At 40.4% G+C, this 26104-nt stretch overlaps 1 protein-coding gene across 1 annotated transcript in view; it reads left to right on the top strand.

Annotated features, from left to right (window-relative positions):
• The first annotated feature begins 1350 nt into the window (after positions 1-1350).
• slc1a7b (solute carrier family 1 member 7b) overlaps positions 1351-26104 on the top strand; it is a 69157-nt gene continuing 44403 nt past the window's right edge. Inside the window, exon 1 of the mRNA XM_049587038.1 lies at positions 1351-1491. Coding sequence (XP_049442995.1) covers positions 1351-1491 — 141 coding nt within the window. The remainder of the gene's footprint in view (positions 1492-26104) is intronic.

The following is a 26104-nucleotide window of genomic DNA, read 5'->3' as shown; positions in this document are numbered from 1 at the left end:
TTCTTAAACCTAACCATGTGTGTTTGCTGTTGTACCAGCGTAGTGCAGTTATTTCCTGTAAATACAAAAGTGTATCTTGAAAGAAGGCAATGCATGTAACAGGCAGAACTTGACATGGTGTCCCAGAACGTCAACAGCCAACGCACCTAGGGTACCTTGCACGTTGTATGTGGACATGGAAAGTCTATGACCAAAATGTCAATATTTATTATTTATTTAACCTTTATTTAACCAGGCAAGTCATTAAGAACAAATTCTTATTTACAATGGCGGCCTGGCAAAAGGCAGGTCGGAGTGAGAATGTGTTGTTGGAGAGTGAGGACTGTGAGGATAGGAGCTGCATATAGTCACCAGCCAGTTGATGCTCATTAACTACCTCCAAATGAAGAGTTAGTTGCTTGTGAGTGTGTCTCTTTCGCTGCTAAATGCTCCCCTGCTGTTTGCCAGCTAGTTGCTACCTGTGTCTGTTTGAGGGTTGGTGCTGGGCAGGTAGTGTATGGTGAGGTTATTACTCATAACAGCTTCCTGCTGCTGGAAACAATGTTGATGACAGTGGTGAGAGTGAGCTAATACAGCAAAGGTGTTGGCTGTAGCACCAAAACAATGAGCTGAAAGATGCTAAAATGCATTTGAGGGATGAAAACTATCTGCTGGTTTGTCCCTACCCATAAAAACATGGCTAAATTCAAGTGGAACATTTACTTTAAATGCAATAGTTAATGTGGATCCAAATAAGCAATGACAAAGCTACGCATGTGATACGTTATGATTCTCACATCTACATAGTTGCATACATAGTTGCATGTCATATTGCAGTGTAACAGAGCCCAACGATGACCTCATCATCAACATGAAGTGTGTGTGCAGTTCATTAACCATCACATGCTGTTTTATAGTTTTTCAGACATTGTTCTGTGAGGTCGACCTGCTCTGCTAACCTTCATCAAATTGTTCATGTATCTTTAATCCAGCCTCAGACCTGTTTAATACAGTAGCGCACTAACAGGATTGGGAATGTTAACCCCCAGGGACACGGTTGCCAGCTGTTCCATCCCCCTGGCGGTGGGGCGGCTCACACAGAGCGGCTGATGGGTGGAGCAGGGTGGGAGGGGATGCCTGGAAAGTGAGAGGATCTTCTGAGCTTAGTGCAGATTGCTACAGTGAGAGGACGAGAGGGATGCTGAGCCTGATGGTGCTTTAAAACATCACAGAGAATTGGATATTTCACATCCCATCCAGTCCTGGAGTTTTTTCTTTGTTGGTTGTGTTTTCATCACCACAGCTGGATTTTAAGCTTTGGCTTGGGTACATTTATGGGTTGCTGGTAGGACGCAGGACAGCTGACTCACGATGGCCGTGGCTTTGGACGCAGTGTGGGTGAGGGTGAAGAACGTTTGCAAACAGAATGGGCTCCTCATCATGTCGGTGCTGGCTGTGGTCATTGGCTGTCTTTTGGGATTCTTCCTGAGGACACGGCGCCTCACAGAGCAGGTCAGTCTGTCTCCGCCCCCTGACCCAGTGTGACGTCATGCAGGCAGAAGATGGGGATCTTTTCTATGTGGAGCATTACACTAAGTGCTTCTCCTCATTTATTTTCCTGCTTTACTGAACTGCATTTTCCCCTACAATTTCACACTGACACCAGGACATGATGGCCTCTGTAGTTTTTAGTCATTATCTGGATGTTTTAGCCCTTTGCCAGATTTCATGTCTACTATTACTTTTCAAATCATTATCTATTATAATTTTGCAGTGATGGAAAGTAAATAAATACTGTGAAGTCACTCAATTACTATATTTGCTGTACTTTCTGAAGTACTTGTATTTTACTTGTTTTTCCACTTTATGCTACTTTAAAATTTACTTAAAGGAAATACTGTACTTATAACTACACTGCATTTATTTAACAGCAAGATTTTAAAGAAAAGACACATTAGCTTGCTAAAATTATAAGCCCTTTTTGAGGACCTCTTGTTCCAACAGAGATATTTTCCCTCTAAACTTCTCACATAGTTTTATTTCAGTATGTGTTTAAGTCCCTTATAGGTCAAAGTCTTCAATATTTCACTAACAAAGAGAAATTAGAAAAAAATCCAAAAAGAACTGAATATAGATTTGTGTTGCAAAACGTTTTTCTCTTCCATCCTACCCTGTTTATCCTTTCACAACCCCTCAGATTTATCCAACATGTCCACTAATCCATATACGACCACAAAGGTCAAATGTTCCTACCCTCCAATATGACCCACATTGTTTCCCGAATTAGTGCTCCTGCCTGTTAGATTTGATTAGGAGAACAGTCAGTCTGACCCAGTCACAAAGTCCTATGTTTGTTTAGCCCATTAAACCACACTAACCTCCTCTCTACATAGAGGAGTAGTTGCTCTTTATACTACCTCACCCGACATCCTCTTTTGCTCCAGTCATAATTACTACAACTACAAGAGATCAAGAGATTGTCACCTTCACTAAACATAAATATAAGTCTTAACTGATTGCTAAGCTGTTTACACAGATGACCTTTGACCTCATTTTTTTTTTTTGGGGGGGGGGGGGGGTCTAGATTTATCTAGGCCGTGAAACACTGGACTGTCATTGTTAAGCCAAAGCTCATGATTTATGTGCTCAAACTGTGCAGTCTGTGGGCTTTCCTTGCTCTAGACAATTGTCAATAAAGATTTGTTTGAAAGCTCTGTGGCAGGTAGAAGTTTGTTTGACAGCAGAGGTCTGTAACGTTACACCTGTACAGTTTATAATAATGCATTATTGCCAATATTTCCCTTGTTTATTTTGGTCATGAAAGGACGAGGAGGAAACATCAGAGAGGCACATATGCTGTTGCCACAGCTCACCCAACCTCACCCCATACACTGCACTGTAATTGATGCCTGTAAAGGCCCAGACACACCTAACTGACTTCAGAGAACTAGTGCTGACAAAAACCCCTTGCTGCGTTGCATGAGATTGGCGTTTCTCGGCCAAAAAGTTGCATTAACACACCACAAAGACTTCAACCGATGGCCAACCAGCACGTACATTCTGTGCCTGCATAACTCTTCACACCAGCAGACGGCATTGGTCTGGAAGACCGTTTTGATGCTAGTTGGCCTGTTAGCCTATTAACAACACAATCCAATATTGAAATAACACGGACTATTTATTGTGCGCCAGTGAACAGTGACACAAATTATCACAAAACATTGTTGCTATGGCTAAAGAAAAGTAATCTTATTTTATGGAATAAGTTTGTTTTGGTCTCACTCCCTCTGGATGTTTACTTTCCTCACTTTAATTTCTTTTCTTGTGCACTGAGCTGAACTGAAAATCAGAGTGACTTCATTTACTGATGGGCTTTGAAGTCACAGACATCGATTCACCATGCTGAATTGGTGGAATAAAAACTGACTAGCACAGACAAGGGCCAACGGTGTGGGACACACCGCAGCAACAAGGGCCACGGATGCTAGCCAATGGCCCGGCATTGACTGCCTGCGGACTGCTAGCTTGGTGTATCAGGACATTAACAGTGACATGCTCTTCTAACACTGATGCATCAATATGAATCAAAGACTGTCATGTAATAACATCATATCAGTCACAGCAACCATTTGTCTGCAAAATAAGTATTTTTACTTTTGATATTTCAAGTGCATTTTACTGATAATACTTATTTTACTTAAATTGGTTGTTAGTTGCAGGACTTTTACCCATAACTGAGTATTTTTTAATTGATGTATTAGTGTGTTTACTTAAGTAATAAGCTCTGAGTTGTGAGTTCATCCACAAGTGTAAAATAAGCTTTACAATCCAGTCAATGAACATAACACTGGCAAACTTTATTTTCCAAACATACCCGTGTGTTATTGTTGCTTTGTACCATAGCACAGACCTCTCAAATCATTATGCTCTTACAAGCATCATTAGCTTGTTGGTTAAGTGGCATAACTCTGACATATAGGGTAAGTCCAATGTTGACACAAGCTGAAATTGGCTCTAATTGGTGTTTTTATGTGGAAATGTGTGTGTGTGTGTGTGTGTGTGTGTGTGTGTGTGTGTGTGTGTGTGAAAACATCAATGCACAAATCCAGGCTAAAAACAAACCCACAAGCTTACTGTAAATACACTGAAGTTAATACACGACACAGCTCCAGCACATCGCTCTTAATACAGCCAAACAGCTTTATGGAGGGGCTCCATAAACAAAATGCAGCCCTTTCTTTCCCATCACCCCTCTGACTAAAGCTCCGTCATATTCTCAAATAGGCCCTAAAAATAACCCCTTGGCTCCTTTACTCTCACAATAGGGGATTACAATCCAATCAATCAAATGCTTTCTCTAATTGAACATCAAATAAGAGTGCCTGTCTGTGTGATGACAAGGTACACAGGAGGCAAAGACCTTTATGTTTTCAGACACTTTATAGAGGCCTGATCCCTCTGTGTGGAGAGCGGAGAGGGAAGAGTGTGTGTGTGTGTGTGTGTGTGTGTGTGTGTGTGTGTGTGTGTGTGTGTGTGCCCAGCATTAGTGAAGTGAGATAAGATTAAACATGACATATTTCTGAGGAGAACGTACACAGTGTAGCAGAAAAATGTTAAAGAATTAGTCCAAATTAAAGGGTGGGTCCACTATCTTTTTAGGTTTTTATATCATTCTGTAGCTTTCCAGTCATGTTTCTTTTGTATTCAAATGTGAGCAATCAAATTTTGGTCAAACTGTGTATGTTTTAGTGTAAAAATGCTATTTTCCCTTCCCCCTCTAAAAAAGTTTTCCCTCATGACCCGACATACGTTTGTGCATGATGACATTGCTTCATATAAACCCCTTAACTCGCCGAATGTGTCAAGCCCTCTGTAGAACTGTGTGTTATTGATCCTCCAAATTAGCAATACTCCTTTAACCCCCTAACCTGCACAGAAGCTAAACAATGTACTGCTGTGGAAAGTCACACAATAATACAAACAAACTATTGAGGCAGCAGTCGACCAGCAACTTCTGTGTTGTGTGAGGTAAAATAATAATTATTAATATTATTAAAAATGTTTTTGTCTGGTGGATTTTAAGAGAGCGGTGTAAAGGCTTTCCTTCCTTGTTGCAAAGGGCTGTTTGATGGCAAGGTAAAGTGCTGAAAATATTACATTAACTATGGATAAGTACCTTAAACAACACCATTTCTAGAAAACAGAACTAATTCTTTCAATTAATATTATTAATCTTGGCCTATAGCTGAGTCACTGTTAAACCCTGATGAGAAAGCAGACGGAGTTTACCTTTAAAAGGAATACTCATTAAACACTATGCAATGTATGTATACACAGTGAACCGTTTCCAGACAAGAACACACTGAGTAGAAATGTATGGATGAGTCTATGACACAAGTCTGGATTATAGTATTAGGAGGGTCTGCAGAGTCACACCAGAGTGGGAAACATAACAGAAACTGCAATATTTCACTGATAAAAGCATGACTGAATATTGAAATGTAATGTACAACATTTTGACATTATTTTGTCGACATGACACAGTGTTTCTGTTTTTATCTATGTTCAGTAAGAAGTAGGGACTGTTTAAGCAGTGAGGAGGCAACAGGTCCATTTGAGAGTGAATTATAACTAAACAGAAACAACTCAAACCAGTTGTCTCAGAGCTGCTCCCTGCACACAGAAAGAGGACAATAATGATTTATTAGGCAGTGAAAAAGACAGACACATTACAGCGATGGGTATTTAATATGTTACACACACTAAATTGCTATTTTATTAGGTACACCTGTACATTTTACTGTGTCCCACAGGAATCCATACTGGGTCCTCTTTTGTTTTGTATATATATAAATGAACTGCCATCTATGTGTTCTGATGCTCATGTACAGATGTATGCCGATGATACAGTGGTATATGTACATGGCACCACGAAAGCAGAAGTTGCGACCAAGCTCACAAAGAAAATGGTCGAAATTACAACATGGCTTAGTCAGTGTTGTCTCCAATTAAATGTTTGTCCAATTAAAATTAAACAGTAGGCATGTACTTTACAAATAATAATGACACTTGTGTAGATCCGGATATTTGTATATCTGGAGAGCGACTGCAGATGGTAAAAGAATTCAAGTACCTTGGCATCTTTTTAGATTCCAACCTTAATTTCAGGGCACAGGTTAAAAAGTATGTCAACGGGTCAAAGCAAGTCTTGTAAATTTCAGGTTCATACGCAATTCTATGTCAACTGAAGCAGCCAAGCCGTACATGCACTCAATGATCCTTTCTCACATGAATTACTGTCTAACAAGCTGGTCGCAAGGCAGTTACACTACACTCAAGCCACTGCAGTTATTGTATAAACAGACGATAAAGATCTTAGATAAAAAGCCAAAACAACACCACCACTGTACAATCCTAAAGAAATATGGCCTTCTGAATTGGGAATGCATGATTAAGTATGTAAATATATGTCTTCTGTTCAAAATTATACATATCTTAGCTTCTCCTCCTCTCCGATCTTTTGTTAAGATTAGAACAAGTACAAATCAAATCAAATCAAATCACAAGGAGGGTTTCAAGAGGGGACTGTGTTGTTCCACTAAAGAAAAGCTCCTTTAGTCAGTCAGCATTTTCTGTTAAAGCCTCCCGAGAATAGAACAACATCCCAACACATATTAGGGATGTCGGGACATATGTGATATTTAAATCTCATTTAAAACAGTGGCTAATTAGTAACCAAATTTGTCAGCACTGAAAATTCTGTCAGCTGCTGCTACCTGATGGTTATTTGGTCCCTATGTCTTGTTCTATGTGTGGCTTGTCCAATGTGAAATATCTTTTATGTTGTACCCTGTTCGTGCGTAAGTGCTGTTTTGTATGCACTCTGGGCTAGTCACTCTGGTTCTGACTGATGTCTAACCAGCATGCTGCGCTGAGGGTTGGCTTGCTTATGTCTTAACTACGTACTGTCTTGCATACATGTTTTTAACTGCTTTCTTGCCTGCATGTTTATTTGCTTGCTGTGAAGTTCGTTTTGTCCCTTGTGTTCTGTATTAATTTAAGGCTGTCTTATGTTGTCTTGTTGTCAATTGTATGTTAATTTAGCAATGTCATTATTACTTGTTGTTCACACACTAATCAATTTTAATTAGTTGTAGTTTACTGATCGGTGCTTTAAGATAAGACTGATGTTTGTTCCCTCAACATAGTTCACTTTGTTTTATTTCAGGGAGCCTTTGTAACACCTGGCCAGGGACAACGGATGAAAATTAGCCTTTGGCTAAATCTGGCATATTTACAGAAATGTCTATTAATATGCTCTGTCCCTTCAAATAAACAAATAAGTAAAAAATAAAAAAATAAAGACAACATTTTATTCTAAAACAAAATTGCAAGAATAAATGTTGTCATTGTATGTTTCTGCAAACTGCGGATATGTTACCTTTGCACATTATTTTGTTACCCTGGAAAGCCAGAGTTCTCGCAAGAGCACAATTTGAATTTGCTCAGCGAGTCACTCTGGCAATCAGTAATGATGCTCATTACCTATGCCCATGAAACCGAGCTGCACCAATCACTCTGGTGTATCTGATATAGGCGGGCCAGAGGCGAGCTAAACAGATGACGACAGCAGTGTGACGATGAAGTCCAGAATCAGTCAGTAAACATTGCAAGATGGCTACGGATGAACACCAGTTGTTTGAAACGGCTCTGGGTGCTACAATGAACGAGTTAGACTTGGCTGTTTCTCTAAAAGAGGAACAGAAGACAGCGCTTGAATCTTTCCTTTGCAAGAAAGACGTTTTTGCGGTTTTGCCGACCGGATACGGCAAGAGTCTAATCTACCAGTTAGCTTCGCTGGCAGCTAAGCGTATACATCACCCTGTGTATTGTTCTGATTGGTCGTAGTGTTATCCAATTGCGTGCAGTGATATTTACAAATGCATGCTTGGTGCCGCCCCTCGAGTTGGGCCATTTGCATTACTCATGGCCAGACCCTAAATCTTATCTTACTTCCTCCTTGCATCACCTGACTTCCTCCTTTGCTCCCCTCATAATTAGTACGGCCACTAGACATTGCAGCCAAACAATAAATGGAAATATGGGTTGTAATAAGGTTTTTATGCACGCAACATTCTGCAGCTGTTACTTTATATTAAACTAGACTTTACACATTTACCTTACAAAGGTGACGCTGAGTCTGTTATATAGGTTATTTCTATGTCTGTGTGTGCAGTGCATGAAAATATATGTGCAGTTTGTACATTACAACTTAAAATGTTTCCAACCACTTAAAAAAAAAAACTGGAGATGTATTTGTTCTTTACTTTGGTAGCTAAATTTTATAGACAACAGACAACCATTTCAACCCAGTCTTATTACAAAGTCTCTGAAAACTGGCGCTTGGTCAGTGACTTCCGGCGTCAGACACCGACAAAAAAAGCCATCCTTCACGTCTGCATGATACATGGCTGGTTGCTGTTATTGCTTGGTGGTGTCAGGGGGAAATGCAGCGGGACAACAACGCAAGTTAAGGTGACGAAAGGCCATGTATGGTGCTGGTGGTGGATGGGTCCAACAACCACCGACTTTCACCCGGGAGGCCAGGCCTGTTCTTTTTTTCCTAAAGTCAACCACGTGCTTTTGTTGCCTAAACCCAACCTTGTGCGTGAGTAGGCAAAATTTAACCACTTGTGTTGTGTTGTTAAAGGAAAATAAAGTCCATTTGCGGTGTTGTACCAATGTAGTGCGTTTATTTTGAAAGAAACTGTATGGAAACTGTACAATACAAAAGTGTATTTTGAAAACAGACAATTCATGTAAAAGGCAGAAACTGACACAGCTTTCCGGAATATCAACAACCAACACACCCAGGTTTCTTGCATGACAAAGTCATTGGGTGACCTTTAAGAAACAGATTTGACAAAGAGCCCAAATTAATGTAGCAACATTTTGGTCCCTGATGTGGCTTAAGCTCCAAAAATTCTGGATCCTACATTACCCATAATGCAACAAATGGTAGCTTTTTTTATACCCAGCAGATTCTTTGATAAATTTGTATTTGTAATCCCCAAGCACATATTGTTTTCTCAGATCACAGCGGTCTCCTTTGGGAATATGTTACACAGGCTTATATAGTACTTGAAATGTGGCAATTGCAAGATCATACCATAACTATTATTGTGTGAGAGCACATCTACATACTGTGTTTGCAGCAGCTAAAGCCTAAAAACTAAATGTCATAAGAGATTCCTGCAGTGCACAACTCAGTCGGAACAATTCCAAACTTGTAGAAAAGGACCAAAATAACAAGCTGGAAGGTGTTTCCATTAGAGAAGTACAGAAATGTTCTTCCTCTGCAACCAGAATACATTTGTTTGTATCATTAGGCGCTGTGTTCCACCTGAACCGGTCATTTGCACAAAGGCTGTGAGAGCAGTAATGGTGTTGAGGGTTGTTTTGGTCCTGTGTTTTTAAACAATATTTCTTTTTGCAGCTGTCAGAAATATCGTACCCTGTTCACAGTAGGGAACTTTGTATATGCTTTCAGTGGGAGAAAGGTAACAGACAAAGTAAAGTTCAGTCACTCTTCTCAATAATTCAAGACTTTTGTTCAAGCTGTCACTGTCAGAGGTGCAGGAAGCAGAGGACGGACACAGACACAGATGAAATGGACAGAATGGTGCAGCTCAATGGTTTATTGTATAAAAATGAAGACAAGTAGGCAGGTAACAGGTAGACGCGTGACTGGCGAAAGGGAAACCGCATGCAGCAAGCGATGATCTAACCAGGAACAAAAGGAGGTGAACTGGTATGTGTGTAGAGTGGCTGACGAGTGAATGAGATGGAGGTGAGGGGGTGGGTGGCCAGACAGGCCACCTTTGAACCTGGCAACAGGTGTGTAGGTGGGAGGGAATGCCAGGTGAGCAGAGGCTCAGCTGAGATGCAGAGGAGAGATGGGATCATCAGTCCCTATAATAAGTTGCATTACATTACAGCTGTGGAATGTATTTGTAATGCCCTAGAATACTTCAAACAGCTTCATTTTTTTTAACCAACACACGGCCTTTGTCCACCTTAAATAATTATCATACACTTATGAAATAAATTGTAACTGTGAGCTCTTACATTTGTGAAGTGGTGCTTGTCCTGTGGTAAATTACACCAGCTGCAGAGCTGGGGGAGAAACATTTATTTCCGTGTAGCAATAACACTTCAGTATAGGCTGCACTTGTGTATCCTCTCCTCTGGAAGCCTCCTCTCTCCTCGACTCCTCCAGGCACATTTAAGGAATTGTGATGTTCTTCAAGTTGGCAGGTCTTGTTTGATTTCTAGGTCAAGTGATCGGTGATAGAGAAGTTAAGGAGGGATACTTGGATAAAACCCAGGACTGGAGAGAGTGTCTCAGGGCGTTTGGTGGATGGTTTGTGGATGGCAGGTGTAGAGAATGAGAGGAGTAACCAAATACAACTGCCTGCTGATGACCTCACGTTTCTACCTATTTCTACCAATGAGCTGCCCAATCTGAGTAGTGCTTACATGAGAGAGATATGCAGCCAGTGGACTCTAGTGATGTCTGCATTGTGTTGATAAGAAGAGGCCCAGACTGTGGATATCTTTGGAAGCGACCTCCTTTTATTCCTGACAGTTCCAACAGCAAGAGGTAAAAATAAAACCCTCCATCAATTACAACCATTTTAACTCGAGCCCCCACACAAATTAAGTGACACAAGAATATGTCAGCATAAAATTAATTTATAAACAGCTTTACGGCACTAAAACACGGAAATTACTACAAGAGCAACGTCGCTTACCTCTCCCAGGGAGCACAACAGCGACAGGGGAGAGGTAAGGCGGGAGACAAACCTTTATGTAGTAGGTTGACAAAATAATCATGACTCAAAGTCTACTTACTGGATTTATTTGATCTGGGCTGTTAACTCCATCTCATAGTTTTCATCAGTGGATGGTTTACTCGGGGTCAGTGGTAAGATGGGGCTAAATGGGCTCACAGCTTCACCGTACCCCTATCAAAAAATAACCATACGATTGACCCAAAATTCTGTCTGATTTTCTTTATTCGGTTGCTATTTAAACGCTCCAGGTGTTGCATGGGCAGTATGAAGTCTGTCAGAGATTTATAACACAGATTACATAAGCAGCAGCAGTATTTGTGGTTTGACTTAAGCTAGCCTCCCACTAGTGGAGTTGAGTCACAACTGTGAGATAATAAAGAGAAGGCCAAAACCTTACTTAAAGCAATATTTAGGTAAATTTTACTAAAGGAATACTACTACTAATACGGAGAACCCAAAATGGGCAAACATTCTGCATGAATTTAGGTCAGCAAAACTATATCAAAACATCTGTTTACAAACTCACACACAACTGATTCAGTATAATCCAAGTCTCATTCATCCAGTGATATGCTCAGTACTTTCCAAACACATGCATGTTTGCTAAAACAGTCACATTAAAAACACTTCCACATAAATAGCACAAGCGCAGTACTTGTCTGTTTTAACTGGCAAGGTTTTAGCAGAAATTTTTGGGAAGTACTGAGCATGATACTGGATAAATGAAACTTTATAATTATATATTTTTATATATTATACTGAATGAGTTGTGTAAGGGTGCTTTCACACCTGCCCTGTTTGGTTCAATCCAACTTAACTTTCGTTAACGTTTGCGGTTCGTTTGGGCAGGTGTGAACACAGCAATAGCACTCAGGTGTGCACCAAAACAACCAGACTGAGACCTTCTTGAGGCGGTGGTCTCGGTCCATTTACAAACGAACTCTGGTGCCAAACCAACTGCAGTCACATGACACATTGTTTAGGTTAAACATGAGCATGTTACAGTCCTGGAGGATTATTAATGTGCACCTCCTCCTGTACTGCCTTAATATGCACATTCAGCACATCCAATGCATCAAAACATTGTTTTCTAGTTGGAGCCGCGCCTCGTTTTCAAACTGTATGGTTTGACTAAAATGAACAATGACAGCAATATAGTCCACGATATAGTCCATGAACTTTGTGACAAAATTAATCCCAGATTCAGACCAAAGCAAACGAACTCTAGGTCTGAAAGCATCCTTAGAGTTTGTAAACCCATTATATGATGTAGATTTGCTGTTTTCAAAAGCAGCTCCATATGACTTCACTTAATCAAGAATTTGTCGTCCGTGTGTGAATGCATATGAATGTTTAATGTAACTGAGTAGCAGGTGGCACTTTGTATTGTAGCCTTGGACACCACTGAATTGTGTGTGAATGCATTAAAGCACCTTGAGTGTTTGAAAAAGCTAGAAAGGTGCTTCACAAGTGCAATTCCATTTACTAGTTGCCATAAGCTGTTGGTCATACTAGACCAGGTAAGGTTGTAGCAGCAAAACTCCTGAGTGTATTGAACTGCCTCATTTTGTGTCACACTTGGCTGATAAAACCTGTCACACAGTGGCTGCCCTGTTGACTGGTCCTTTGAAAACAGCTGCACTTGCACAACACACACACACACACACACACACACACACACACACACACACACACACACACACACACACAGACCAATACACACCAACCGACCCATACGCATGAGTGCAAGATGAGCAGAGCAGAGACAAACCTTCTCTGCTGGCTGTGTGTGAGTGCTGATCCTGCTCTTATACAGCAAACTAAGCTCTCTCTGCTTAATGCCCAACAGAAAAGCTCTTTAGCTGTCATTATGCACCGGCCTTGCCCTGCAGCCCCTCAATCCACCGTCCTCCCATCTCCCCTGACATTGCAACCTCACTCTCACTCCCATCAGCTGCATACAATACACAACTTTGAGATGTAACCATGATACTGATACTGTACTGGTGTCTCAGCATCGTGTCCATCATGGTTGCCTCTTCCTCATCCCACCTCGGTGAATAACAAAGATTTTCTACTGTAGGTTTAGACGGACAGATCTTACCTAATCCTAGTTTTTATAATAATAAGATATAAGATAGAGATAATATAATAATATAATACAGCTACAGTGTTTGTGACAGTTGCAGGCTTTAAGTTTGGTAAGAGATGATACCTCAGATTAATGGAGGAAAGTTAGCTTAGCATTGCTTCAGGGCTTGGACTAGCCTTAGGACTTACTTAGCTTGACTTTGGACTTCAGAGTCTTATGTGTTGCTAGCTGCAGGACTACAAAGGACATGTAACAATGTATGAAAGATATATGTCAAGGGATGGTTCATGGTTCAAGGGATGGACCTTGATGGACCTGCCTTCTCTCCAGTATAATGGAACTGGGTTTCACTTGTCTTGTGGTACTCGAAGCACCAAAAATACATTTGAAAAACTCAGCAGCAGTGTCTCCTTCCTGAAATCATGATAATCCACAGACTTCGTTTCAAGTGGTTTCCTGTAGGAACTATTTTCTCTCTACCGAACTACACCCGCGGACTGTATCACTGCACAGAAGGAAACATCTACTGCTAACTCACCTAGCACCACTGAGCTAGCTAACATTACAGTTCAGCCAAGGAGGTTGCCATTAATGTTCACATATCGCACAGTCACAAGTATGAGCCTCTTGTCCATGAGTAAATGTACAATTTCTCGGCTACGTCAAATTTTTTCCAAGGGACATACACGAGGAGAGTCCCAGTATATCCTCTATCTTGTACAGGGTCGTTGGCTGAAAAACAGTTAAGTACCTCTGCTCCAGTGGCTGCAGGAGTAACCCTCACAATAACCTTCCCTATGAGCTCTCTCCCAGCTTTTACCCACGGCATGTTCCGTTCACACATATTCAGTTTTTGTTATGCCGACGATACACAGTTTTATTTACCAGTTACACCTGACAGTGCCTGCTCACTGGAAAACCTCTCTCACTGTTTAAATGCCATTAAATGTCAGATGGCAAGGAACTTCCTCCAACTACATGAAAACAAATCGAGGTGATCATCTTTGGCCCTCTTAGCTCCATCAGCAGCCTAACTAATGTGCTTGGGCCCCTATCTGCAAACCTGCCTAGTAACGTCAGAAATCTTGGTGTCTTCTTGGACACTTCATTGAATTTTAAGAAACAAGTCAGTTGTGTTATGAAGAGCAGTTTTTATCAGCTTATAATCTTTACCAAATTAAAGCTGATTTGATCTTATCAGGACCTGGAAACAGTTATTCAGTGGCCCACTCATCTCTTTCTAGACTCCAAATGGTTCAAAAATCAGCTGCAAGACTTTAAACTGGAACAAAGTGATGACAAGATATCACGCCTGTTCTGGCTCATCTGCATTGGCTACCTGTCACATGCGTGATTTGAAAATCCTGCTTTTTGTTTTTAAAGCCTTAAATTTATAATCTCCACAGAAGATTACCAACCTGCTAACTCCATTCTCCCTCTTGGTTCCTCAGATCAGCCTCACAACCTTTGAGCTTTCTCTGCTGCTGCTCCCAGGCTCTGTAATAGCCTCCTATCCCACATTAAGTCCTGTTCCACCACTTAAAAATGTAAATCACAATTAAAGATGCGTCTTTTTTCACTTTCTCTTAGCTCAGTCTGAGGTTTTTAACATCCTCTATACCGCTTTTTAATTTTAATTATCCTTCTTTACATTGCTTTTGCTTTCATCATGTGCGTCGTTTTTTTCTCTTTATTATTATTTAATTGCATTGCATTATTTATCACTGCCTTTCATGCACCTTTTACTTCTTTAATTATGTTAATCCTAATAAATCCTAACCTATCTGCCTTGACTAGTTCTTTGGTTCAACTCCTGTTGTTTTTAAATGGGCTATATGAATAATAATGACTGTTTACATGAGCATAAACATGATGTTTTTTCTCAAACTTAACAGTCATTTGATTTAATTCTATGAGACAGTGTCAGCAAACCTTTCTCCAAGGCCTTCATGTTACATGTATACACCCACACAGTTCTGTCTGATCTATAAGTGCCTCTCTGTGTACAGTTTGCTTTTAGCCACGAGCAGTTCTGCTAACATGATTTGTCCGTGTGCTTAAACCTATGATAATTGATTTTCTGGGCACTTGAGGGCAAATTGTAAACACAGCACTGACATATATCATCTTGTAAAGTTGTTATGGCTAACTCATTAGCATACATTTACACATGTAGCAGATACGGAATAACATCAGAATGTGCTTGTTTACCTGACTATAAGTCTGTTATTTAGTCCCTTTTCACTCCCCATTAGCTACTCAGGAGATAATGAGAAAATAGCTGCCTTTTTAGCTGCTAAATGCTCCTCTATGTTCACCAGCTAGTTCCTAACTGTGTCTTTCTACTGTTTACTGCTGGGCATGTAATGCACTGTGGGGTTTTAGAGCTTTTTAAATGGAGACAGCTGCATGCTACAGCCCAAAAACAACACCATGGGAGCAGTAAGAGGGCACCAAAATACTAAAACTACAGGCTGTAAAACTCAACAATGAGATAAAAGTCTCAGTAACACTTGAAGAGTCGAGGGGAACAGCAGAGTGGGGTGATAATTCTCTGTGTGTTTATCACCGTGAGTTACCCATTTCACATTCAAGTCATCATATGATCCATTGTTAATATAAAAGTATTGATTACAGCCTCTTATGATGACACATAAGCTGGAGCAATAACTCTTTTATGAAGTAATTCACAGGTGATCACATTACCCTGTCTACCTTACATTTTGTATTACATTTAATTTGTTTTGCCAAGTATGTTTCACTCAATGTTAAAGAGGAAATATAAGAAGTTTTTGTACCACATTGTTGTAAGGAGGTCTCCAGGGTTTGGCGAGAGCCATTTTATAGGAAAACAAATGAAATATGTTGTCAGTGAACATTCTGTAAATATGTTTTGTATGAACAATTTACAACTTGGCAATATTTTGAGTAAAGGGGACCCATTATGCTTTTATCTACCAGTACGTTATAACGTTGGATATTCATATTAAACATGGCCAAAGTTTCAAACAATGAGGTAAATGCAACGTTCCAACTTTTTTCAACTCGTGACAGATTTCTTTATAAAGTCATTTGCTCCAGGCACTTTGCTGAAAGTGTTTACATGACATGCTACATGTAACTACATGCTAATGTCAGGGAAACATGTAATCTTGGTTGCTGATGTTGTTAATTTCATCCTTATTTCAGATCATATTTCTGCTGGAACATGTTCATTTGTTAAGACTTTGGTTTACAAGCTTTTATCGATGATTATTCATGGGCAACCGGAGCAGTCTGGAGGGGAGTTAAAACTTGTTTAACTTTATGGTAATGAACTTTGACACGGTTCGGTGACAACCAATCGGAATGCTAATGTGCTTCGATGAAGTGGGTCCCAGAGAACAAGCCATGTAACTTTGGTTCCTACAGCACACTTGTTCTGGCAATGGATATTGAGAAGTTCTTTATAATGTGTCGCTGTTCGGTTACAGAGACCGAAATAAAATGAATGAGGCTTGGAACAATGTCACAGAGGTAGTTGGTTGTCTGGTGAGTTTTAAAGTGTGTAATGTTAGTGATAGAGGAGAAAATTGCAGGCTCATGTTGCGATGTTGCATGCAAGTCTTCCTTGCTTGCTTTGAATGGGATGACATACATTTTCTGTTTTCATTGACCAATCATAACTTTCTGTAGGCCAACTATGAGCTTTTTGACTGGACAACAGCAAGCAGCAACTACACTGATGAGCGACTAGAGCGACCAAAGCTGCCACAAATCTTGTGTCCGCGAGAGACTTTGCCTCTTTAGAAGCTTCTGGTTTGAACGTACAGTTACAGTTACTTCTGCTGCAATGACAGTGTAGATACATAGGGAAGACCTGGAAACACTGGCCAGTCAGAGCAGACTGGGCTTTTTTGGAAGGGGGGCATTAAGAGACATGGTAAAACAGGGTGTGTCAGCCAGAGGGTGAATACAAGTGTTCCAGCACAGCACGAGGAAAACAAAGTATTTTAAATGTAACTACAAGTGTGAACCTTAAAATGTGCATAATAGGTCCCCTTTAAAAACCTTCTCTAATTACGCTGACAACAAACATAATTAGAGTGACATGTCTTTCAGAGTGTAATTGCAGTTGCAAATTACTTGTATAAAGAGGTGATTTCTCAGAGACAGGGTAAGGCTGCTGATGAGTGATTTTTGTTCTGCTGCTTAACAAGTATGGGCTGATTATGGAGGATTTCCACCACAATTGTGCACTTACAAAAGAAAAAATGAGAGTTGTGATGCTCTGATGAACCTTCAGTGCACTGTGAGTCACAATCACAAATCCTTTCATACAGAAGCGGTCATGTCACCAATGCTGCACCATGAGCCTTTTGTGTGTGTCTATTATGCCAGTGAGTAATTTTCAGAATTATCCAAAATAAAGCCTGAATCACATGGCTCAACGTGGTGAAGAAAAGAGTTAGACCTTTTGCACCTTCTCTAATTTTTAGTAATTGTTGATGAAAATATTGCAACACCCACATCTCAATCTTCATCAAGGGAGAGCAAAAACAAATTAACATCTAAATAACTAATGATCCCACACCAAACTATTCACTTATTCCTACCTCGGGAGAATATTAAAATATGTACAAATTGTTATGCGGCATATTTACTCACTCATCTGTGAACCCAGTCTCCATCTCCCCCTATTAACTCCCAACAAGTGTGTGTGGAGAACAATTAAAGTGCAGGATCAAACACTGACTTCTGTGGCAGATATTCTAAACCACACCATGACCAGGAATATGAGTTGAGAGGGAAGAAACTTTTTCTTGATCAGTTTGACCGAGTGGAGATATGAGGTCTGGCTGCAGGGGGATGGAACAACACAGCTGATAGAGAACAGCTGTTCACTGCTGCTCTGGATACAAGCCAGCGTTAAGCCCGAAACAAATACACAAAAAGCCTGTGAGATCTTAACTCCTCTGCCAAACTGTCACCCAAAACTCTCAGGCCTTAAAAACATGACACTGGAGGTTTATCTGTGTTATTTTATGACTGTGCTCCTATTCTTTTCAAATTAGGTTTACTCATGTGTTTAGCTGCGGCTCTCTTTTCTATCTGTAACTATCCTCTATGGTGGCCGAATAGAGCGAACATGCTTCAGCAGCCAGAATTTCCTTTAGGAGAAATGTACTACAGTTTCAGAAACAATGCTCAGTCAAAAACTTACAAAAATCAAAAACAAATACACCAGCAGAGACATGCTGCAAATGAAAAACATGCTGCAAAAAGCCAAAACAAATTTAACAGCAAAAACAGATAGCAAATAGAAACTGCAAAGTCAAAAACACACAAACCCTAAAGACAAATGCAACAGAAAAATGCTGCATATCCCGTCAAAACAACAGAGACTGTCCAGGCTTCTAGGGAAGTGGGTCACGGGTCCATTCTGAATGGACCACGAGTTACTTGCAAATGTAAAAGAACACACTTTGTTTTGACGTACAGCAGATTTCTGGCACAGGGCTTTAATTTTGAAATGCTGTTTCCTGCTGTAGAGTGAGCGACTAACACTTGACCAACACTTGCCACTCGACAGACAACAAACTAGCTCTTCAACGTGGACAAACACAAGTATGACGCTGAATATATTAAATTGTGTGGACCTTGAGCTAATGACTAAGCAGAACTCTGAACACTGTGGGTGGACCAGTTGGGAACCACTGCTCTAGGGGAAGCTACATAAATCTGTTGCTTTAAGGCCAAATATTAAAAAGGACATGTACTTTTTTTACGTAATTTATTTACTAAACGTTTCTTCCTGCTTCAAAAACAGTCTGCGTGTTCCAACACCCATACCACCCTACTATTTAATGTGTAAGAATGTCTCAATACACAATATGTCAGATGCAGTATGCCAAAAATACCAGGATGTCTCACTACATCAGATCACATTTTGCAATTTGCAAGCCAACATGCTTTTCTGGCTATTCTGACCCACATTCCTCCGCACAGTGAAAGATATGTCATGTCAGCTGAGTGGCAGATGACAGCTTGACAGCTTGTTGACAGCTGATAGAAGCCGCAATGATGGATGACAGCACATTAATGTGACTGATGACTAGTCCAATAGGAACAACATGAATATTAGTTGTTGAAATGAACAAAATAATCATAAAGATAACCAACAACAAGATGACGTAACTTTAAAATAACAATGACAGGGAAATAGAGATGTAATTTTGTTGTAGACAATATATGTTAGAATCTACTATGTATGCAGTTATTGCTGAAAGGTTAAAACTACACACATTGCAAAGTAACAACAGCAGAGCGCTATAGGTTGACCTCTGTCTCAGACAAACATGGTGTAAGGTAATGGATATACAGTACAGGCCAAAAGTTTGGACACACCTTCTCATTCAATGTGTTTTCTTTATTTTCATGACTATTTACATTGTAGATTCTCACTGAAGGCATCAAAACTATGAATGAACACATGTGGAGTTATGTACTTAACAACAAAAGGTGAAATAACTGAAAACATGTTTTATATTCTAGTTTCTTCAAAATAGCCACCCTTTGCTCTGATTACTGCTTTGCACACTCTTGGCATTCTCTCCATGAGCTTCAAGAGGTAGTCACCTGAAATGGTTTCCACTTCACAGGTGTGCCTTATCAGGGTTAATTAGTGGAATTTCTTGCTTTATCAATGGGGTTGGGACCATCAGTTGTGTTGTGCAGAAGTCAGGTTAATACACAGCCGACAGCCCTATTGGACAACTGTTAAAATTCATATTATGGCAAGAACCAATCAGCTAACTAAAGAAAAACCAGTGACCATCATTACTTTAAGAAATGAAGGTCAGTCAGTCCGGAAAATTGCAAAACTTTAAATGTGTCCCCAAGTGGAGTAAACCATCAAGCGCTACATGAAACTGGCACACATGAGGACCGACCCAGGAAAGGAAGACCAAGAGTCACCTCTGCTTCTGAGGATAAGTTCATCCGAGTCACCAGCCTCAGAAATCGCAAGTTAACAGCAGCTCAGATCAGAGACCAGATGAATGCCACACAGAGTTCTAGCAGCAGACCCATCTCTAGAACAACTGTTAAGAGGAGACTGCGCGAATCAGGCCTTCATGGTCAAATAGCTGCTAGGAAACCACTGCTAAGGAGAGGCAACAAGCAGAAGAGATTTGTTTGGGCCAAGAAACACAAGGAATGGACATTAGACCAGTGGAAATCTGTGCTTTGGTCTGATGAGTCCAAATTTGAGATCTTTGGTTCCAACCGCCGTGTCTTTGTGAGACGCAGAAAAGGTGAACAGATGGATTCCACATGCCTGGTTCCCACTGTGAAGCATGGAGGAGGAGGAGGTGTGATGGTGTGGGGGTGTTTTGCTGGTGACACTGTTGGGGATTTATTCAAAATTGAAGGCACACTGAACCAACATGGCTACCACAGCATCCTGCAGCGATATGCCATCTCATCCGGTTTGCATTTAGTTGGACGATCATTTATTTTTCAACAGGACAATGACCCCAAACACACCTCCAGGCTGTGTAAGGGCTATTTGACCAAGAAGGAGAGTGATGGAGTGCTGCGGCAGATGACCTGGCCTCCACAGTCACCAGACCTGAACCCAATCGAGATGGTTTGGGGTGAGCTGGACCGCAGAGTGAAGGCAAAGGGGCCAACAAGTGCTAAACACCTCTGGGAACTCCTTCAAGACTGTTGGAAAACCATTTCAGGTGACTACCTCTTGAAGCTCATGGAGAGAATGCCAAGAGTGTGCAAAGCAGTAATCAGAGCAAAGGGTGGCTATTTTGAAGAAACTAGAATATAAAACATGTTTTCAGTTATTTCACCTTTTTTTGTTAAGTACATAACTCCACATGTGTTCATTCATAGTTTTGATGCCTTCAGTGAGAATCTACAATGTAAATAGTCATGAAAATAAAGAAACGCATTGAATGAGAAGGTGTGTCCAAACTTTTGGCCTGTACTGTATGAACCAGAAGGTCAAAGTTCAGGGTGCATTGTTATGACGAGTTAGTATGTCCCGACTGTGTGCATACTGCATGCTAGAGTATGAACTTTGTAAGGACATCTGCAGTTCCAAATGTGGAAAAAAAGTATGCAATCTGGAATACACCCATACTCTCTTGTCTGGAAATGTTCTGGGGCTGTTGTAACATCATTTGGCCTTGTCAGCCACCATATTTTTCCACCTCATTGGAACAGATAATACAAGTAACAATACAAGTCTCTGGGACAGCACACAACCTTCTGAGTAACGGAGTTCAGATTTCACTTTCTCTTTCTTGGGAAAGTCTTGGAATCAGTGGGAAAGGGTTTCTTGTATGATCAACAAGTCTGTTTGTCATACGATATGATGATGATTTTTGGGTTTTGCATCAGATAAAATGTATGTAAAACCCCTTTGTATAATACTCAGGTGAACATACATAAAGCCGCTACAAGGAACTTTTAACTGGATATGCAAAAGTCTCTCATTTCTGCTGATGTCTGTGCATGACCTACAGCAGCAAATATAGCAAATATAGTGTATATCCACACCTTTAGGAAACTATCTCCAGGTCCGTCGCAGGTCGCTTCCAGGACGAAACAATATACGGCACACGTCACCTTACACGTGACTCTTGTAAATAGTCGCTATTCCTCCTCCTCGACCCGACGTCCGCAGGGAGTTAAAATAGTAGCAATTGTCAGGTAAAAGTTCTGTGAAAGCACTGGACTCACCAACAGTCAGCCACGTCTCAGTCACACAGAGAAAATCCAATCCTCGGGAAGTCAGGAAATCCTTCAGGATAAACGTTTTGTTCGCTAGTAATCTAGCATTTACCAGCCCAATCCTGGCAGGAGTCGGCGGGTCCACAGCGTTAGCTGTCTGGGGAGCCACACACAGAGGCTGCAGGTTGCGCAGATTCACCCCGCGCCAGTGGGGACGAGGAGAGCAGGGGCCATGGGGCTGGAACACCTCATCCAGGCCGACGACAGGTACCAGCCAGGTGTCAACAGGGTCCAGCGAGTGCCGAGAAATAAAGAGGTGAGGCACTGCTCCATACTCAGTCCAAGAAGCCGTGGAAGTGCTCGCCGGTGGTGCTTACAGTAGGAGGAGGAGGAGGTGGAGTGGGGGCAAAGTTTTCCCGTCATGTTGTTTCATTCATCCCCAAAACAAACACATGCGCGAGCCAGGTAAGCGTCTTTACGACAATATGTGCTAGAGCTCATGGGAAATGTAGGCTTCATTCCAGGAAAACACAACCGCTTTTGTCCACAGGGTCGCCAAAATCAACTCAAAATGAAAGTTCCTTGTAGGAGCTTTAATAACAATTTAAAAATTGCTTCATATTTTGCTTAATCACACATTATATAAGGCCATTTGAGTGGCCTGATATTTTCTTGATTATTTTCCTAACCAAGCTATTTTTCCCCATTAGATAAGGCAGGTTTTTAAGGCGGAAAACTTTGCTCATCTGCTGACAGTGTTTTTGCGAAAACAAGCATTGATTATGACGTAAGCACAGGATGTTATGATTTTAGTAAGGAGGACCAAATTGCAGGATACAGACTGGGATGCAGGTAAAGGCCAACGGGTTTATTAGAGTGTTACTGTTGATGCAGATGGGTTGGACAGGAGAGCGGCAGGGTGGCAGGTAGAGGAAACAAGGGAGAGCAGGTTGGCAAGCAGGAAAGTTGGCTGGCATCAGACAAGCAGAACAGGGACAAACAAACGAGCATTAAACTTGGGAAACAAGAAGGAATAAACAAGGAATACTTACTAAGATTACTAAAACTTGGCCTGAGCAAAGCTACCACAGAGTTGAGATAATCTGGCAATGAGTGGGAGAGGAGCTGGGTTTGATTTGTTGATTCCAGACAGGTGTGCTGGAGAACAGGGTCCACAGATAGATGGCAAGACAGAAACATGACAAACACACACACGCCCACATAGAGGCAAAATGGGGACACTAAATACACAGGACTAGTGGGGACACAAGGAAGCACAAGGGAGAGACAGCTGACTGGCTGTGGTCATGACACAGAATGAGATCACGAATGTCGTCTGGTGATGCTGCTGTCAACGGGGGCCCAGAAGACATGTTATTATTGTTAATAATCAATTATTTGGAAATATTTATTCAAGGCAACATTTTCAGTCTCTCAGAGCTGCCCCATGTTTTAGTCTATAAAGCTGGTAGCCTCAATCACATACTTTATATGTAGCATGAAAAGCAGATAGTGGTGCCGTGGTGGACTGAAAACAAGAAAATTACTTTATGTGTGTAATACATGCTGTTGACTTTCTCTGGCAAATGCAGAGAGGTCATATGAACCATGCAATTAATATCTTTCCTGACAGAATTTTGACATCTGAGCTCCACTTCAGAGACCCAATGTTTAGCCCATTTCACCTTTAGCCTGTGACAAAAATACAATCTAATTATCATCTTTAAAAAGTTTCAAAGCACATGCGTGGTGCTTCTGTTTTCTGACAAATAAATGACATTTTAATGGCATTAAGTGAATACTGTTACAGCTCTATGACCTTTTATTTTCTAACCAACTTACTAACTAGATGGGCATATCATACTACATCAGTTTGTATTGTGTTTTGTATCACTCATTTTGTTATATAATGCATAATGGGAAGGTTTTCCTTGTAGCTTTTTATTTATGTGCAATCATCAAATCAATCAGGGTTATCAATTAATCAACATTTTTATATCAGTGTTGCTATGAATCACTCTGCACTTCTGCTCAGCTCAGAGGATTTGGGCCATTTTTACTCCTTATTATGGTTCACAAATTCAATTTTCTAGCAGCTGGCAGCTGTTTTCAGCAAAAAAAAGGTCAGTTTTAACTCCTCGTATTGGCAGACAATATTAGAAACCAACTGGAACACATTATGGTGTTGCTGGAATTTAAATCTACAGAGGACAAAAACCGTTATGCTTGCAATTTTTTTAATGTTGTTGTGTTGAGATCACAAGTTAATTACTTCATCATCTTGAGAAAACAAGCTTTTATCTCGAGATTACAAGATAATTCAGCTGCTCTTTCGAGAAAACAGGCTTTTTATTTTAACAAGATAATTAACCTGCTATCTCGAGAAAACAGGGTTTTATCCGAAGATAAACAACCCGTAATCATGCGAAAACAAGCTTTTATCTCAAGATAACAAGATAATCAACACATTATCATGAAAAAAACAATGTTTGTTTTGTTTTAGACTTATAAAGTTGATCAGAAACCAGGAGTGCCATGCAAGCATACCTAGATGGTGTCCTGATCACTGCAGCAGCTGATTTAAGCAGAAAATGTCAGATCAAGAAGTACCCCTTACAGATCAACACATCAAACTGTACATTAATCAAAATCTAACACAGTCAAAAATATCATGTCTTTTTGTTAGAATATTCAGATCAGTCCATGTTATTTAAGAACTCTCCACAACAGTCATGACAGTGATCTTGAAAGCTGAAATCAGGTGTGATTAAATGAACCTGACACTCGTTTTTTCTTCTCTATCATTATCCAGTGATCTTGAGAAAATAAAAGTCATTTACTCATGATAAGTCATCTTGTTTTCTCAAGAACTGACATAGATTAACGAGCTTTGTTTGCAAGCACAGCCTTTCTCAGCTTCTGTAATAATTGGAGCAGGGGTGGAAATCTCGGGGGGGACAGGGGGGACATGACTCCCCCTTCAGTAAAGCTGTACCCCCCTAGAATCATTTGAGACACAATTAATAATTTTTGAACAATGCAGTAGTCTTTACTGAAAGCACAATGTAAGCGGTGCTCATTATAAAAGCGCAATAATGTGCTATTTAAATCTTAAAAGATTTAGTCCCCCCCTCCCATTCCTAGTAGTGGTATATCCCACACTCTTTCCTACACACGGTTGTGGCGGAGCAGCTCGTATGGGTACCTGTCTGTAGGCTCTCCTCCTGTCAGTGAGACAAACATCAAAGACGTGCAGACGAGGAGCGGTCATTACGTGCGACTATTACGCACGGTTGTGAGGTGCACAGTGGCAGATCTCACAGCACACTGTTTATAAACCAGTTTACCAGTTTAATTGCAGGAAACGTTTAGTTTTATTTATAGTTTAGATTAAAGCATCAAATTGCGGTAAAAGATGCTGTATAAAAGACAGGCTACAACTTTTTTTCCTTGTCCCCCCCTGGAATCATTCTCTAAAATTTTACTCTTTATTGTCTCCCCCAACTATGAAATGGGATTTTCGCCCCTGAATTGGAGCCAAAAGGAGCATTAACACAAGACTATTTAGAATAGTAGCCAGAGTGACATGGCCAGCTGTAAGGCAGAGATCCGCCTTTAGTCAGAAATATACTACTGATATGACCACCAAGGACATTATGTAAAAGATCATTCTTTGCTCAACGCAATTATAAGATATGATATGCAACAGAAACAAGGTTCATGCTGCCTAAGGCAAAAACAAGTATGGTGCAGACGACAGCTTGTGTACAGAGCACAGTCAGGTGGAATTCATTACCAGTGGATTTTATTTAAGAGAATATTAAGGATCAGTCCAAAATGTTGTTAAAACAGTATGTCCAAACATTTCAGGAACTATCAGCGAACTGTATATTATGAAATGTCATAAGAATCAAATGTAAAGTTGGGTCATAGTAGAAATCCCCCTTGGAAGAGAATGAGAGTTTTTATTTTAATATCCTGTTTTCTAGGAATTAAATGTGTGAAAACACAGCATGGATATATATGCAATTCAAGGTCAGTCAGACAAGGATTTATATACTATTTATTTGTGTGATGATCAAAAATCAAGTCTGCTATGAATCCTTAAGAAAATGTGATTGATTTATAACTTTGTGTTTGGCTTCATGTTTGTTAAAAGGAAACAAATCATTTCTTTTCTTTTCTATACTTAATGTTAATCCAGATAAAACCAAAGATAAGCTGTTTTTTTGTTGTGTTTATGTGTTAGTGTGTATATGTGTATATGTGTATATGTGTGTATGACTTCATGTGTGGACCCCAGAAAGGACAGCCAATGCTTACGTTGGTGCTAATGGGGATCCAAATAAAGAAAGAAAGAAGAAGGTATTTGTCAGGTGGCCATAAACACGACCCCAAATAAATGTTGCTCTGTGTCTGCTGGATGTGTAAACAGACAACTGTTTGC

The sequence above is a fragment of the Epinephelus fuscoguttatus genome, linkage group LG10 (assembly GCF_011397635.1).
Source record: "Epinephelus fuscoguttatus linkage group LG10, E.fuscoguttatus.final_Chr_v1".
NCBI lineage: Eukaryota > Metazoa > Chordata > Actinopteri > Perciformes > Serranidae > Epinephelus > Epinephelus fuscoguttatus.
Note: the sequence above shows the minus strand (reverse complement) of the source record. Positions and strands in the feature narration are given on the sequence as shown.